At 36.7% G+C, this 17,742-nt stretch overlaps 2 protein-coding genes across 4 annotated transcripts; one reads left to right on the top strand and one right to left on the bottom strand.

The window, feature by feature from the left end:
- Positions 1-813: 813 nt before the first annotated feature.
- On the bottom strand, positions 814-6,201 carry IFT46 (intraflagellar transport 46). 2 transcript variants are annotated; one of them, XM_022069660.2, is made up of 8 exons: positions 6,004-6,201; positions 5,429-5,563; positions 4,550-4,725; positions 4,064-4,138; positions 3,762-3,990; positions 2,628-2,740; positions 1,629-1,756; positions 814-1,057 (listed from the first exon to the last, which is right to left on the bottom strand). In XM_022069660.2, exons 1-8 carry the CDS (start codon positions 6,049-6,051, stop codon positions 909-911), a joined length of 1,053 nt encoding a protein of 350 aa, XP_021925352.2. In that variant the 5' UTR covers positions 6,052-6,201; the 3' UTR covers positions 814-908. The 2 variants fall into 2 exon arrangements, with proteins under 2 accessions (XP_021925352.2, XP_021925353.2); XM_022069661.2 differs by lacking the exon at positions 5,429-5,563.
- Positions 6,202-6,522: 321 nt separating this feature from the next.
- Positions 6,523-16,176, top strand: LOC110832552 (puff-specific protein Bx42). 2 transcript variants are annotated; one of them, XM_022069658.2, is made up of 12 exons: positions 6,523-6,728; positions 9,236-9,380; positions 9,744-9,911; positions 10,574-10,756; positions 10,987-11,111; positions 11,790-11,859; positions 11,947-12,012; positions 13,209-13,325; positions 13,721-13,862; positions 14,115-14,214; positions 15,048-15,326; positions 15,592-16,176. In XM_022069658.2, exons 1-12 carry the CDS (start codon positions 6,700-6,702, stop codon positions 15,785-15,787), a joined length of 1,620 nt encoding a protein of 539 aa, XP_021925350.2. In that variant the 5' UTR covers positions 6,523-6,699; the 3' UTR covers positions 15,788-16,176. The 2 variants fall into 2 exon arrangements, with proteins under 2 accessions (XP_021925350.2, XP_087200080.1); XM_087343954.1 differs by lacking the exon at positions 6,523-6,728 and having other exon boundaries at positions 9,207-9,380.
- Positions 16,177-17,742: the final 1,566 nt, after the last annotated feature.

Genomic DNA, 17,742 nt, shown 5'->3' with positions numbered 1-17,742 from the left:
GTATGTGTTTTCATTGTTCCTAAACCATATTCCAATTATATTAGGAAGGTTTTTTTGTTCCCCTATGCCAGACTTAAGCCTCTCAGCCATTAGTCTATTTACAAGGTGACAAGTGTCAGTCGTTTTTAGCGAACAGGGGGCACCACGAGTAGGTGACTGACTTCACCCCCCTTTTTACAAATATCCATGCCTTGAATGGGATCCAAACCCATGGTTGTAGCAGCCAGGCACACAAGGACCATGCCTCAGACCGTGTGGCTACTGCGGCCGGCATATTGGGAAAGTGGTACTTCCACTGAAGTATCTATGGTATGAATTTGACAGAATATGTATTCTAACAAATCATGACTTTCTTTGACATGTTACAGTGGTTGCTGCTCAGTGTCTGGAAAGGTTTCTAGGATATTCTCACTCTGGTGAAGATGTCAGTGTTGGTCCTGTGGATTGTGATGCTATGTGGACTTGTAAGTAGATACTAACATCAACAGGAATCTTTGGACGTTACTTTCAATGTGTACTGGATTGCTGGTTGTGTTTCAACTGCGTGCATTTTCATATTTTTGGGGCACTTCTCTTTTCTTTCAGAGGACTGCCAGTATCCCAATGTTATGGTCTCATTTGACCTTGAATTATAATTTAAGCAGGAGGTAGATACTTTCAACTTGTTGACCTGCTGAGACGATGACTAGAAAGGGTTTTGCATCATCGCAGTGGAATGAGACATTTCTTCAGTAACAAGACTGTACCAAAGAGGGCAGAGGAGATCGATGACAAATAAAAATTACATCCTCAGCCAAAACATCATTAAACATGTTAAACGTATTGAGTAGCTTTATTAGAACTATATTTACATATGCGATGTGAGCAGTGACCATGACAATGTAACATTATATTTATAAGTGCATAATTTATGTTGTGGGCGAAACTTGTTCTTCTGTATCAATGTTCCTCTCTTGGCTGGAATTGATGTACTGAGTGCTCTTGACAGCTGAGTAGAGCGTGAAAAGTACATGAAGGGACTCAATCCTGGATTCATATACTGGGATGTCAAACAGACCTGTATAACAACCACATAAGTAACAATCTATAGTTTCAAAATGCATTCTTTGTGATTCTGCATCCTTCACTACACCCCATGACCACTTAGTGCAGATATAAATCTATTGTTGGTGAAGCTAATCAACACCACAGGTTATTTTTGTGGTGAAAACATCAACTGTGGTCTTTCTGTATCAACCCCATCTTCATCTACTCAGATTATGGAATCAGTAGGTTCCTCCAAAGCTCTGGTAACCTCCCGCAAGGGAAAATGGCATCACTACCAAAGACCATAACTGAGAGAGATGTTACACTACACTTATGCAATAAAAGTTTTCATTTTTCTTTAGTTGTATAAGAATCATAAAAAAGATTCAAATGAAGTACACGTGCCAATCAGGTCTTAAATTTATGTCGCAGCCATCTGTAATGCAATGAGCCATTCCAACTGCACATTCAGGATATTGTTAATGTTATTGCAAATCCAGGAGACTGAAAACTGCAATATGTAAACAAAAGAGACAAGTCTCTCTTCCTCCAATGACTATATTTTAACGGCTTCTGCCTGCTTCCACTCATTATGTACTTACTACACACTATATCCACATATCGGGGCAGATCACAATCAAGGTCAGCAATAGGCAAACCACTTTCTCCCAGCTGTTGCTCTACATCAGCAGGCCACTCTTGCATCAAGTAATCTATGTCTGGCATTGGTCTACAGAAAGTAAGCATGAATTTAGGTTCAATCTCATTACCTCGACAAACATTAAAACATGGGAAAGTGTTTATAGGCCTACAACAGAGAACAAATCCAACAAAACATTATTTTATCCATACTAAATCTAGTAAATGTATTTTGGGATTTCTTTAGTGGCTAAGCGACTGTCGGCTTCTCAGGAAGGATTTTTGCTCCGTGGGGAAAGTGAGTAAGCACTAAACCCAGTATCTACAATAACTTTTCTTTTCTTACATGACAGTCAGTAAAGTGTCAGGCCATGGCCATGGTTTGATTCCTGGTATGCATATTTGAATTTTTCTTTTTGCAGCTGTGTCCAGAAACTTGATGTCATGGCAGAGTGGTCAGTACTCGTGCTTCGTGTCCTGAATTCAAATATCAGCCCACACACCGGTTATGCTTACCGAGATTTTTCATGGTTTTTCTCAGTCCATACAGGTAAATGAACTGGAATGGCCGTGGAAGTAATTGGGCCATGACTGGTTCTTTCCATATTTTTTTCAAATCATTAATCAGCCTATCATATTACATTACACAGTCAAACCTACTTATAGCTCCATAAAATAAACTACAAACAAATAAATAAATAGCATATCCAGAACTTTTTTGAGGCCCAACCAATCTTTCCACTAAAGAGTAATGTGTACTGACCTAAGAATAAAGCTGGTCACTTACGTCCGTATATCACTGAGGTTTTCACGAGCTTCATATCTCCTACACAGAGTTTAAGCACATGGACAGCGCAATTGTTTTGACAGACAGAAACATAACCTCCTAATATGTTTATTTTATGAACCGTGCAAAGCGCACATAATATGTTTTCAAAATTTGAAAAAAGGAGGACACATACTTTGAGTAGTGGACTGTAGGTGGGGGTTTGCTGCGATGCAAGTCACTGATATCTTTGATCCACCGGTCAATAGCTTTTGTATTCTTCTCTGCACATTCCACTTTCTTCACAACCTATGACATGGAAACAGTTTCAGTCCTACCGAGTTGGTCTTCACAAGACAAAATGCATTTACTGCGGCTTTTATACCCTTGTAACAAATGCTGTCTTCTGCCACGACATTCCCATAATCATCATCTATGATTAAATGTTGTGTTGTCATGTTATTCTGATAAGTCTTCATGACATTTTGTAACTGACCAATCAATGACATACTCTAGACAGATCTAAATTAATTATAGGAAGATACTTTATAAAACAGAAGTCACTGCATGAACTGATGGACTGGAAAATACTAATGCATGTGGAAAGATAACACTAACATTTAATGTAGAATCCTGGAATGATGTATGGTGGATATGCTTTTAAAATACTTATATTTTAACTTTTTGTATAACTTAAAATAACAATATGTAACCACGGAGAATATGTACTTATGTTTGATGGTGATTATAAGTCCTAACCATATCTATTAAATTCGAATGAAACAATTTTTGATGTTTAAAATAAAAAAAAAATAACATGAAAATACACTAAATTTTTTGAGATAATGATAATGTATACTAGCATAAACATACATAACTGATCTTTCTTCAGCTTGCTGTCATTTCATGTGTATTAACTCAGCTACCAAAATCCTTTTCCTCTTATAATCTGTTTAAATGTTCAATATATATTTCTTTACAACAAATTCAAACTCAATAAAACTACAGTCTTACTTAATGGTTTAAGTATAAAGCAGATTCAATAACACCAAAGTCTCACTCCAAGCAAGAGATTAAATCCACCTGTTATTGAGAATGTTGTTTTATTGTGCAACTATTTGCAGAAATGCTGATTTATTGTATGATAAACATCGTGTCTTTTAAAGATACCTACTGCCTTCATTTTCTAGGCTGAAGTATCAAGCCAGAATGTTTACTGAAGACAAGATACAAAAATTGAACACTTCTGTGGCTTATATTTGAGAACCAAACATTCTAATCCATTCAAATGGTTTCTAAAGTGTATGGCAATAAGATTTACTGTTCTTACCACAGCCTTTGCAGAACTCTGTTTAGCAACAGCTCGCAACTGAAGATGAAGCACCGCCGGCTCGCTCTGCTTAGCACATGGCTCATCCAGTACTGTCAGTCCAATACTGTCACTTTTCCCATCTGGGCGAGAAATCTTGAGGAATGCGTCAATATCTCCAACAGCCGGTATGAAATCGGGGATGAATGGCCGTAGCTTGTAATCCAATTCTATGTTCTGTGGTGTGTAGCTGGAGAAAATACAAACTATAGCATCTAAGGTTAGCTGAATAATATAGCACTGTACATGACTTGTTTACATACCGTGTAATGTTCTGGAATAAGTCCTTCACCTCTGCTGATACTGGAAGGTGGTTGAATTCATTTGGATCATATGTCCTGTAATGTGAAGACAATGATCATAATTGTGATGTGGGAACATTTTCAGTATTCAATAACTGGAATCAAGTGATCCCCACAATTAATGCCAACCTTACATGAAAAATACATAAAATATGAAATACATTTGGAAAGATAAATTGAAAACCCTGGTACCCAGTGGAGAGGAGGCTGGGTGGGCCCCAGAGCCAGTCTGGATATTATGTAGGGAGATCTACTCTAATGTCAAGCAAAGCCTAAAATCTAAGTCTTTCTGGAATGAAATGTATAAGACTGAAGACGGTCCACAGCTAGAGCATTAGCGTTAATAATGATGATGATGATTATTTACAAAAACTAAAAGATGAATAGTGAGTTCTCACTGCAGACCCTTGGTGCAAAATGTCAACAGATGGTGATTGTGAAACAAACCCTTCTAATGTTGCAGCTTGTACATCAACATCATCGTCGTCATCATCATCATCATCCTCACTGTTATCTGAATGATCTGGGATTTGATGAGTCATACGATGGTGTGCTGAAATGTGTGACGAACCAGGGCGTTGGATTCCCAGTATTGCCACATCATTGGAAGGACCTGCAAGGGACTAAAATTCAAAAGATAAACATTCATCAGCTCGAAATGCAATGCACTGTGGGCTAACCAGAAAAATCACATTTTTAACTTGATTCTTTCTATGTAAGAATTATACAATTCTGCCAGATTAAAAGCACAATGATGTAACATCCATATTTTGTTTCAAGAAATTCTACAGGGAACAAAGTATGAAGCCTGGATGGAATAATGCATAATGTACAAATTCTCATAATCAGCTGAATACTGAATATTCACCAACACACACTTGACTTCAGTATTTTAATCTAGTTCCAGTAAGAAGGTTAAATAAAGGTTTTCTGATATCACTGCCCTACAAGCCAAATAACAATGTACTGCTTAAAGCAAGAGTGGCAACCATTCAAACCTCCCACAACCTACCTAATTACAGTGCTACAAACAACAAAATACTTGAAGATTGCTGTCTTCTGGGTTGTTGCGCTGTGTAGTCTGGTCGATGTTAACCAGCGTTTCAGAGGTCATCGCCCTGATGACGGAGGCAGTATGACCTCTGAAACGTTGGTTAACATCGACCAGACTACACAGTGCAACAACCCAGAAGACAGCAATCTTCATACTCACCGCTGTGAAAACCTCAAATTTTACAACAAAATACTCAGCATAACACTCCTAAAACTGACTTAATTTTCAGCAGATTTAAAGCATGCAGCAACACGCCATGCCAGCATGCATACCTTATTGTCACAATCTGCCTTTTTATCCTGGAAATTGTATAGATCTCTATCTTTGTTACTACTGGATGTTGGACTCTCCACTTCCTCTGCACCCACCACATCAATGCTCTCGTCATACAGCATGGCAGATGAGAACTGCATCAATATGTTCAAAAATGAGTGATGTACTCTTATTTAAATATCAATAATGAAAATGGATGTATAAAGTTACAATTTTTCACAAATTAGAAAATTACTTCATTAAGTATACTTTTTCAGACACCATGCAGACCTAAATTAACATAACCAACATCCAGAAAGTTAGAGAGGGATAAAGGAAGCCTACAGTAACCAGTATTGTCTAGGACATAACATTACAATTTCCATTTTAATGCCGATGTCAACGGAAGTTATTTACAGCGCCTAACGAAAAACTGTCAGTATTATGAATGTCGAATTCGGAAGAAAGTGGAGAATGTTATGATTCACGAACATCCCAGTGTCCAACGGTAGAGTTCTAACCACCAAACCATCACATTCAGATTCCTAACAACATTTTAATGTTTTCACTTCAACATTCTGTAATTCTCGATTACCTTCGAGCGTGGTGATTCATCGTTATCACTGTCTTTACTTCCAGACATGTTTATTCCTCAGTAATATTAACTGTTCGGATACCAATGCAACATTTTTTCATTCCATGCACAATGCACATATTTACAATTGTCGACTCAGGAATGTTTGTAAACAAGATTGTTTCATACGTCCACTGTTGCCAACAGCTTTTGTCGCCAATTTAGTACAATATTGGGACGAAAAATATGTTTTCAGTGCAGCTACTGCAGTATCATAAAATAACCTTTAGAAATACTTTCTCTGAAGAAATTAGCGTATGACTCACGTTGTTTCAATACATGTGTCTTACGAAATCATTTTTTTAGATAAAATACGCATAAGAATAGCCCACTTTCTTTATGTAACCTGAAGGTTAATCACCGTGCTCGCAAAAGCCCACCACCTGACTCTATTCTGAAAATCCTTCCAATATCGGACAGTGACTTTCCGTACGTTCGATATCATAGACTACGTGTAAGTGTAAATTGTAAGTTGAGAAACAATCTGTAAGTCTAGGGTTTATGTGTTCTAAGCGAATTAAGTAAGAACTGGACTATGCATCTTTTGCGTATTTCACAAATTAGTTTTCTGTGCTGCTGGTGCATCTTTCATCTGTGATCGTATACAATAACTATGATATCTGAAGTCGCTTAAATAGTAAATATGTCCGTTCATTGATGGTTGTAAGAAGTATGTCGCTAACAAGGTAATGAAGTGGTTATAGTTTCAACATTTAAAATAGATTTTATATAATTAATTTTGATGTTTGGATGTTACTTAAATATTATAAATTTTAATCGTGATCTCATTGCTTAAGCTTATGCCAACAATTATTTTCCAATGCTAAATGTCTGTTAATTTGGAAGCTGAAATACCTTTGGTTCGTATGCAAATGTAAACATAGATGGGCGTAATTGGGTAACCGTTGCAAGCCATTATTTTTTTAAGTAATGTACATGTTCATTCCTCTAAAGTCCCAAAGGAAGTCTAGAAATGACGCTAGTGTATATTCCTCATACACATGTCTTCACATGAGGTACAAACAGAATTTTGGCTTGGTAGTTGTTGGAATGCACTTCACGTTTTCGAAACGTGTGCATGGATTTTGGTTGTTTCATGACTGATTTGATGTTTGTGTATGAAGTAGAAAATAGTGCGCAAGTTTGCTGACATAAGACATTAGGTTTTGTGGTTCATGTTAGGTTTACCTTTAATGTGAGCTTAGTGTTGTGATGATCATGTGTTATGAGTAATCAGCTCCTTATTTGATTCTTTACCATAAAGAAATTAAAGGACTTTATAGTTTGATAGTAATAGTATTACCAGTTAGCTTTTCTGTGATGTACATTTCTAAAACATGATCACAGTTTTTAATCCAACTTTAGACACTTTACATATTACAAAGCTACATATTTTAGAACATTTTTGTATCAACTGTAAAATATGGCAACTTCATATTTAAAGTTTTCTGATACCTTCCATAACAACAACATAACTCATGTTGTTTGTTGAAAAAAGTTCTGTGATGAAAGTCTTACAAAGTACCCATTATTATGTAGTGAATAATGTGAATGCTGTCACTGAAATTTGGGCAGATTTCATTTGACTAGTATCAGTCTACCAAAACATGCTTTACCGATTTTCTCAAATTGGCCCATTGTAAAAAAAATTGCCCCTGAAATAAAAAGGATCTATTGAAAAAACCTATTTCAAACATTTTTTAGTGTGCTGTATGATTAGTAACAAAACAGACAAAAACTCTGTATCTGTATGCTACATTTTTTAACTTGCTTTGACAACAAAAGAATCTTGAAGCATTACTTATTAACTTCCATGTAGGCTCGTGAGTATGGTCTGGTCTGTAGACAAGTAGGCATACTTGAGAAAAAATGAACATACTAACAGGTAAGGATTGAAACACCAACTCATATTTCAGGAACATCTGCAAGGTGTTGGAAGATGTGGATGAAAAATAAAAAAAATTATGATGATGGGTGGTACACGAAAGTAAATAAAAATATAAGTAATTTTGCATCATTTCTTGGAATCTTTCTAAAAGTATTGAAGTTGGAAAATGTTTTCTTATTTTAATGTAAAGAGGTGTATTGAAATTATGTATAAGTAAAGTAAAGCTGTCCCACTATGCGCCATGTAGGCGCTTGGAGGGAGAGGAGGTATAGGTCCTACTCATTCTTGACCTCAGCACTAGATGGGGGTGAGTGGTCAGCATCATGCCTTGGCCACACTTTACCTCCAGGAAAAGACTCCTGTACCCATTGGATAGGAGGCTGAGTGGGACTCAGAGCCAGAGGCTAGAGGAATAATCCTCTGCCTCTGTCGGGGATTGAACCCTGGTCATTCAGTCCATAGCCAGGCACTATACTGACTGAGCTATGCCGGCTCATATTGAAATTATGTATACTTCAGTAATCCTACATTATTAAAGACTCGGTTATTCTTTCTGTTGCTGACTTCTAGATGCGTGTTGTGAAGTGCAAAGTACTGATTCATTATTGCAATTACATGTCTTCAACATATTACGTGATTGGGTATTGTCTTTAATGTTTATGTTGCACTTTATTTTTCTTACTGCCTTTAAAATATGAAATTTTAATGCAAAAATCTGAACTCATTATGAAGGTCAGGTTATGATGTACATATATGATGAGTAACAATCACAAACACTACCAACACACCAATCAATATGTTATATTTACAAAACATTATTTTAGAATCTTACAACTTTTTTATGTAAATACGTCTATACAGAAGGGTCATTCGGCAAAAAAGCGTAACCAAGATGTGTAACGAAGATGTGTAAGATCCATATCAACATTGTGTAAATATGGACTGACAACAATGGTTATGTCATGTTTACTCGGCATCGTTGTGTTACATTACTGCCGTCAACAGTCCGCTTTCGTTATTGCGGAAAGAGCTGATCTGTGAATCGCTTGTAGAAGAAGTGTGTCGTAGACTAGATAATTCTGTGCTGGTAAAAACGTTTATTATATTACATTACAGAGACGTATTTACATCAGATTCTCCGGAACCGTGGTTCCACTGTCAACTTTTAAAATTGAGGAATTTTACCAAATAACAGAAAACTAACTTTTTAAATTCTTTTATGCTGATTTCAAGTCTGAATGCACAAATTTGGCATCTCATCACAGTTTTCAAGAAAAGTAATTATTTTATAATGTTCTTGAACAGTTTATTACCTGCACCCTCACAACCTGTCTGGGATAGAGACGAAGAGAGAGGAAAAGTACGTGTTCCATCATCTTCTCTGGTTGTTGCAAGCCCAACAGCTCCTCCATATGGTCAAAGAAGAGGTTGGGTCCCACGGTCACTTGAGGTATGATTGTTATAGAAGGTTATACAGAGAGAGAAGAACATTTACAGAAAGGGCATTTAGTTTGAACAAAGTTTTGGAATTATGTAACATGAAGTTGTCAGAAAGTAAATAATAAATCATGGAAATGGGAGGGAATTTGTTGTGAATGAATTAATTTTGGAACAGGTAAAATATTTTCTAGGTATAGAAATAAATAAAATATTCAGAAGAAAATATAATAGTGGAGTATTGGAGAGGTATTGCAATAATAAGTTCTTTATATTATATTCCTTAAATGTTTGGTTAGCATTAGTAATTCTTATCCTCAGGAACAGTAAATGATGTAATTGTTTACTCTGACATTGACACTACATTTTTATACAGGACTTTGGAGATGGTGGAGCATTTCCAGAGATTCCTGTGGCCCAATATCCGCTGAATATGGGTCGAGAGGGAAAAGAAAGCACATCGAACGCCCTTGCAGTTCAGTTGGATGCACAGGGGAAGATAAAGTATGATATCCTGGCACGCCAGGGACACTCTAAGGACAAGGTAATACATTTATGTTTTAAGTTCAGTTTGGATAATTTTAAGGACCTTATGTGGACTTTCACAAGTTTAACAAATACTGATAAAATTTGGTACTTCAGTTTTAAATATTACAATGTGTAAGTTGTATTGACTTTAGTTCGTATTAAGGCTTATTGTGCTTAAAGACATTTTGGGTGTGTCTTCGTGCTATATTTGCAATGGCCATATTGCTTTAAAAGAGAATATAAAATTGTTTTAATTCTGTACCTAGACAGCAGGCAAGCATTGTATTTGAAGGAAACATATTTTTATGCTTCAACCATACATACGTTTCCCATTGTCATTCGCATATTTAGTGAGACTGCTCTTTTACAGTTTTCAAGAGATAACTAAAATCGGGGGTAAAATGAAGGAAAGTACGTTGTAAAGTTGAGGAAATGGAAATTCATTTGGGAAAACAAATATGACTATATGCACTGAGAGTACAAAGCTAATACAATCATTTATGGGTTCTTAAAATTGACTCTGGTTGTGCATGTAAGTTATGAAGTAACCTTACAGTCTATCGCATTTCCTTGTATATTTTTCATTTTTGTTCATTCACTTCAAAATATATTTTAGGTAATAATATTATGAATCAGGTTCTTTATTGGCTAAAATTATTATATGTGTTTGCATTTCAGGTTATCTATTCAAAACTTACAGACCTTCTTCCAGCTGAAGTGGTAGCCGAGGATGATCCAAGCCTGGAAAGACCATCAGAAGATGACGTGCGAGACACTACTGAGAAGACTCGTCTTGCCTTGGAACGTCTTACACATACAAAGATAGCAGCCGCTATGCCAGTTAGGTGTGCAGAAAGAGCAGTGAGTATTAACCTGTATTTTAACCTTACTGTGTTACAGTTCTGAATATTCTGTAAATATTTCATGCAGTTTCAGATAAATTTATTGTATTTTATACATTTTTGTTATAAGTTTCTCACTAATTAAAGGTAAAGTTGTCCTTTGTGCTATGCAGACAGGGAAAGTGGAGGTGTAGCACTGCTGTGAGAACTTGAAATCTCATTGTATGAATCTAATGCTTTTTGTACCAGGGTCCTGCACAGTACATTCGTTACACACCGTCTCAGCAGGGGGCTGCCTTCAATTCAGGTGCCAAGCAACGGGTTATTCGAATGGTGGAGGCTCAGAAGGATCCCATAGAACCACCAAAGTTCAAGTATGTCTTATTTTCATACATAATAACTGTGTTACTAGCTCACAGAATTCATGGACAGAATAATTGAGAAGCTGATAGTTGCTCTGTTGTTCAAGTTATTTGCACCTTTTATGGAACCTGAGGGTTCATTACCGTCTTCACAAGAGCCTGCTATCGGTCCCTGTTTTGTGGTATTTTTCCTTCAGGCTTTCCAACCAAAATTGTGTATGAACCTCTTATCCTCGCCGTGTGTTACATGGTCTGCCAATCTCTTCCTTCTTGATTTGGTTGTTCTGTTGTCTATAAAATTCAATTTAAAAAAATTCTAATATCGTACAGTTGAGATTTGTTCATGGATGGATGATATATATATTGCATCTTTAACATTGTATTCATTGGTAATCTTCGTTATGTATTCAGTTTTTTGTCCATTAAGGCATTTTTGAGAATTGATGAAGTTTGCTTCATGTAACGTGTTCTAATGTAGACCCCCACCTTACTTGGTATTTTTTTATGTACGCCATATACCAGTTTTCATTCGGCTGTCTTGTGGCTTCAGAAATGAAAAGTGGAATGAAGTAGGCATGACATGTATTGTGTGAAAATGTTTAAAAACTGCAAGTCCTCTTTGATTACTTTATTAATGGAGGTGCAGCAGAGGTTGAAACAATATGCTAAGAAGATTTGGTTGTGTTACAGGATAAATAAGAAGATACCTCGTGGACCTCCCTCACCACCTGCTCCAGTAATGCACTCTCCAACGAGGAAGGTTTGTTGAATTTCTTTTATATGAAAAATTTTGAAATTTTCTCTTTTATTTATGTTGGTTCTCAACATAGTGTTTTCCTGTTTGCAGGTAACTGTTAAGGAGCAGAAGGAATGGAAGATTCCACCATGCATTTCCAACTGGAAGAACGCTAAGGTATGTAAACAGGAGAGTTTTTTGTTTCAAAGGTTACTGTAAATACATTTTAAAGTTTAGAGAGATGTATAAATTACACTTGTGTAGCGGAATACTTTATACTCAAACCATCTGAAGCTGATTGACTCATGTGACAGCGGATGCACAGAAGCATCCAAAATCCATCTGCTATCATTCATGTTGGACACTTTAAAGCAATGTGCTGTTGGGTTAGAATTCACTGAATGTCATTCTGCCATTAACAATGCACAGACCCTGTAGAATATTTAACAATAGCTGAGCTTTCCTTTCCATTTTTACTATCAATACTTTTTTTTTCTCTCTCTGTTTTGACCATCTATATCACTGTGCCAATTACATTTTATACATTCGGTTTAGTGACGGCTCTATACAGCCCATTCACTCTATTTTATGACTAATATACTTTTATTTCTGAGGTCTGACACGTACCTTCACTGACTAACGAATGCCACCCATGTCTTTAGATAGGTACAAATAGTCTCAGATGGTATTGAGCCTCTGAACACACTAAGAAAATTTTAAAGCTTCAGATAGACAAATGGTTCCTTGATTGTGTTCTGTGGAACCCTGGTGTTCCCTGTAGGAATTTGTGTGGATCTTATTACCAGCATGAAACTCTCTTCTTTTGGAAAAGTTGTGTTTGTTTAAAGTATTTTTAGTAATTACCGTTACCCATTGCATTTATCATCTGTTAAAGTGCCATAGGTATGGAGTTATTTCGTAAAAGTGCCTTTTGTCCTCATAAAATAATGTATTTATTTAGTTTAGAATAGTTTTGGTTTCATACAGTGCAAAGTAGAGAAACCTGGAGCATACTGTCTGTCTAGCAGTTTTAGTATATTGCCATAAATATGCAAATGGAGATAGCGTGCGTAATTCAGCGTTATTAAGTGTTCTTTTCTATATAAAACCACCCACTTCTGGTTCATGTCCATTTCATTCATGTGAGTTTTTATTGTGGTGGTTGTAATTGTCAGTATTTTTGAAGGCAGAAGGGATTTTGTGGGACCAGAAAGTTTGGGAAAACCAGTATAGACAATTTCAAAGAAATAAAATTATGTGAGTATGTTACAGATGATTTGGTCAAAAGTGTCACTTCAGATATGTTTGTTCTTTTGGATAGTTTCTTGAAAGCAAGGTATATAAGATTAAATAGAAATGTTTGCTACTTTCAGGGATACACCATCCCATTGGACAAACGACTTGCTGCAGATGGACGTGGCTTGCAACAGGTTCATGTTAATGAGAACTTTGCCAAACTGGCAGAGGCCTTGTATATTGCTGACAGAAAGGTAAGGATGGCTGTCACTTCAGTCTATAAGCTCTGCAGGCAAGTGATGATAATATGCCAGATACCTACAGAACTGAACCTGCGTGAGACAGCAACTGTTAGAACTTTAGGAAAGTCAGTGTCTGACATGTATTGCTGCTTGGGAGACAAATTATGTTTTATTTATTTTACAAACTTTTTATTATGCAGGGAGTTTGGAAGTAGTAGTGCTCACTTTACCAGTTTATGTTATTTTTTAACTTTAAAAGGTATGACTTTTACTTTATTGATTATATTTCTGTGGCAACCATTGGTGTCAATGCTGTGTTCTGTCATGTGTCACGCTAACTGAAGTTCTGATGGGTTCCTTGTTCAATAACTGTATGGAGTGCAGAAAAATAAAACAATGTATTACAGGCACGTGAAGCTGTGGAGATGCGAGCTCAGCTGGAGAAAAAGCTGGCACTGAAAGAGAAGGAGAAGAAGGAAGAACATCTACGACAACTTGCGCAAAAGGCCCGTGAGGAACGGGCAGGCATCAGAACTCAGGCAGCTGCTGGTAAGCATCATGTTGGTAATTAGAGGAAGGTCGTGTTTGGAATATTCCTGTAGTATTCATCACTTGTTTTCACAAGTTCCAGAAGCAAAAACTTTGATAGAGTAAATTATAGCACAAAATATGTTTGTTGCATTGAAGTCAAGGATGACAAATTGCATTGTATATACAGTAAACTCCTGATTATTTGGGCTAATGATGGGAAGAAGACACATTAATAATTAAAATATTGTAAATCTTTTTGTCTTGTACTAGATAAGGATGACGAAATTAGGGAGCGTGATCAGTTGCGTTATGAGCGTCACAAGGATCGTCAGCGTGAACGCAACATTGCTAGAGCTGCTCCCGATAAGAGGTAGGTCTTGAGGTCATTTGGCGAATCTTGAAGTGTTTCAGCTGATTATAATATTTTAGTAGTATTTAACTCTTTGACTGCTCTCTCTCAAAATTCTTATATGCTGGAAGAAATGTACAAGTCCTGCCAAATATTTATCAAAAGATGGCAAAATATGTACAGTTTGCTTCTTAACATACAGATTTCATTAGAGTAATGAAAAAAATTGTTGAGGTTCAGGAACAGATGGATAGTTTATCCTGGACAACTGAAATGTTAGCATTCATGAAATTTAATTTCAAATTAGCATCAAGGAAAAACCACTGCTTGGATGGTGTAAGGCCTAATCAAAAAGATTTTGTTCCGATGGAATCAGGAAGTTGTGAACTGTCAGACCAACTGCATTGAAAAGCAGGGCAGTTAGGTCTAAGTGCTGTGTGATTATTTTGTGAAGTCTTGTAATAAAATTGTCTTTCATTTTTACTTACTTTAGTATTATATATGGAATGTGGAACTTCTTTGAAATAACATATTGAATAAAATGGTACCTTTGCTTTGGTAATGTGGGTGTGAAACTCATATCTTGGCTTTTTGTGAACAAAGGAAACTGTCACTGGTATATTATGTATCAATGAATTGAGCATCTTGTAGCAGTGCTGAGGAATATCAGTATTTACATATATACACATGTTTTAGTAAATTGTATTCCCAGAAGTGGGGTGTTTATGTCTTATTCAAATACGTGAATATAATAAAAGTTATCCATGTTGTAGAAACACAGAACTCTATTGTTACCATGCTATTAGTAATGTTATTACTGTACATTATTCTAGCTTTGTCTTGTGATATTGCAGGTCAAAGCTGCAGCGTGATCGAGAACGAGACATCAGTGAACAAATTGCACTAGGTTTGCCAGCCAAAAACATATCTGGTGGGGAGGTTCAATTTGATCAGCGTTTGTTCAACACTACAAAGGGCATGGATTCTGGTTATGGGGATGAAGAGTCTTATAACGTGTATGATAAACCATGGCGTGAAGGTGGCAGTCTTGGTGCACATATCTACCGCCCTAGTCGGAACTTGGACAAGGACGTGTATGGAGATGATCTTGACAAGTTGATTAAGACCAATAGGTACTCTTCATGTTGCTTTACTATGGGTACTTGGAAATTGCTAAGCACATAATTTAATTGTATTCATTTCTTGTTTTATAGGAAATACCAATAATGTACTGAATATATTAGTTCATTTATGTGAATGTGCTGGATTGGGTAATAATACTTTAGTTATTACATAAATAACTGCATGTTCCCAGCAGTCCTATGAAAATTAAGTTCAAAGACTGTTATAAGATTTTATACTGATTGTAAGGGATCTGTGGAATGGTTTTATTTGCAGGTTTGTGCCTGATAAAGAATTTAGTGGCACGGATCGTACTGCTACAAGAAGTGGACCTGTTCAGTTTGAAAAGGAAGAGGAGGATCCATTTGGCTTGGACCAGTTCTTGACACAGGCTAAACGTGCGAGCAAGCGTCCCAAGGATGATCGGGATCGACGAGGCGAAGAACGTGATAAGCGTAAACGGAGAGAATAACTGTAGGTCATAAATATTTGGACAGCCTGCCAACTGCAACAAATAAAAAATATTTTCCATGAAGTTATTTTAATGTGATTGAGTGAACTACGGATGGGACATCCAAGCAGTATGTGCTATAATGGAATAACATTTGACACAGTTTCAAGTAGACCAGCAGTACAGTTAAACTGTGTGTTATTTGCAAGAGCAAGTGATTTAATTTCAGACTGTGTTAGTATGTGAATGTAAACACATTGGCTGAATTTAGTACACACCATCTATTCTACCAGGTCTTATACTGTAAATGTAAGTATACAGTAAATATCTTGGATGTTTTGAAAGTAGACAATATGAGGCTTTTATATATCTCATAACCACTTTTCTTTTTAATATATCCTTGCAAGGGTTTTGTATTGTATTTTTTCTCCTTTTTATGTCCACAAAATCTTTTTAATTGGTATTAAGTGCCTGGAAAGATACTCCGAATGGTGCACACATACTTTTCAAATGCATTGTCTATTATTCTGTAAATGTCATTGGCCTTGATAGTTGTTGTAGATATAAATTATTGTTGCAGAGTTAATAACGCTTCAGATTCCATGCTGTGTGGAACTGGAAGTAGTTTTTCTTTCCATGAAAAAATTGTTTCTTCTTATTCCATTTAGGGAGCCAGGGTAGCTCACTCAGTATAGTGACTGACTACAGACTAGGCAACTGGGAATTTGATCCCCGATGGGCACAGGATTTTTTTTTAAGGCTGTGCATCCAGACAGTGCCTACCAGCCTCCTATACAGTGGGTACTGGGATCCATTCCCACGGATTAAGTGTGGCCAGGGTGTGACACTGACCACTCGCCCCTATCTAGTGCTAAGGTTAAGAATGTGTCGGAGCTATATCCCCCACACTGGGGAGTATGGTGCATAGTGGGACAGCTTTACTTCTGTAGGATTTGAGGTTTTCACAGTGGTGTTTGAAGATGGCTGTCTTCTAAGTTGTTGCGCCTTGTAGTCTGGTAGAAGTTTACCGACGTTTCAGAGGTCCTTCAGGGTGATGATGATGGAGGCAGCAAGGACCTCTGAAACGTCGGTAAACTTCTACCAGACTACATGGTGCAACAACCCATAAAACAGCCATCTTCCAACTTTACTTTTTATTTGTTCCATTTAAGGAGACCAGGTGGTCTTGAGGTAAGACATAGGACTGTCATTCAGAGGGTCATTGATTTGATCCTTGGTTAGATCTGTTTGTGTATTTTATGTGCACAGACTGAATCCTTCACCTCTTTCAGAGATAAAACTTTTGGAAAGTGAAACTGGTTCTGCTCTGGGTCAGTCATAACCCTACCATTAGGAGTAAGAGAATCTGCCCTATGGGTAGTCCCACCTTAGAAATGGATTCTAGAGTTCCCTGAGGTCAACATAGGCCAGGAAAGGTTATAACGCACCTTATGGTAAACACTATAGAAACCCACCAATATTTCATTTAATATTCACAATATTGTATGTTTCAACTAAAAGTTTCATTTATTAAAGGGACCTATACTTATATATGAGAAAATTGAAAGTTTGGTTTGATCTTTATGTAAAGTAGTGGTTATATTTTACCAATGCTAGTGAAAATTTAATTTACTTAAATTCCATTATAGACCCCTAATACCAACATTTCAGTGATATTCATTCATGGTACAGTTATTGCAACTTTGTAATATCAGTGCTCAGTACCTTACACCTCAAAACACCATTGACCAATTAACATATGGCAGGTGCATTGCCAGTTGCTCTGCTTTGTGACTGGGTCACCTAGTAATTCTTTCCTCTGCTTGACATACTGGTGTGCACAAAAACCACTTCAAGCTTGAGACTGCCTGTTTCAACATTTGAAATTCAAATGAAGATCTGGTGGTACTACGTTCTTCTACCTGAGCTGGGGCTTGCTACCTACATGCAGACAGGACCCAGTATTTGTAAATTGT

The sequence above is a fragment of the Zootermopsis nevadensis genome, unplaced genomic scaffold (assembly GCF_977971745.1).
Source record: "Zootermopsis nevadensis isolate Lab colony 2312 unplaced genomic scaffold, Znev_1.0 Znev_ptg000007l, whole genome shotgun sequence".
In the NCBI taxonomy this organism is placed as follows: Eukaryota; Metazoa; Arthropoda; class Insecta; order Blattodea; family Termopsidae; genus Zootermopsis; species Zootermopsis nevadensis.
This window is presented reverse-complemented; position numbering and strand designations above follow the sequence as displayed.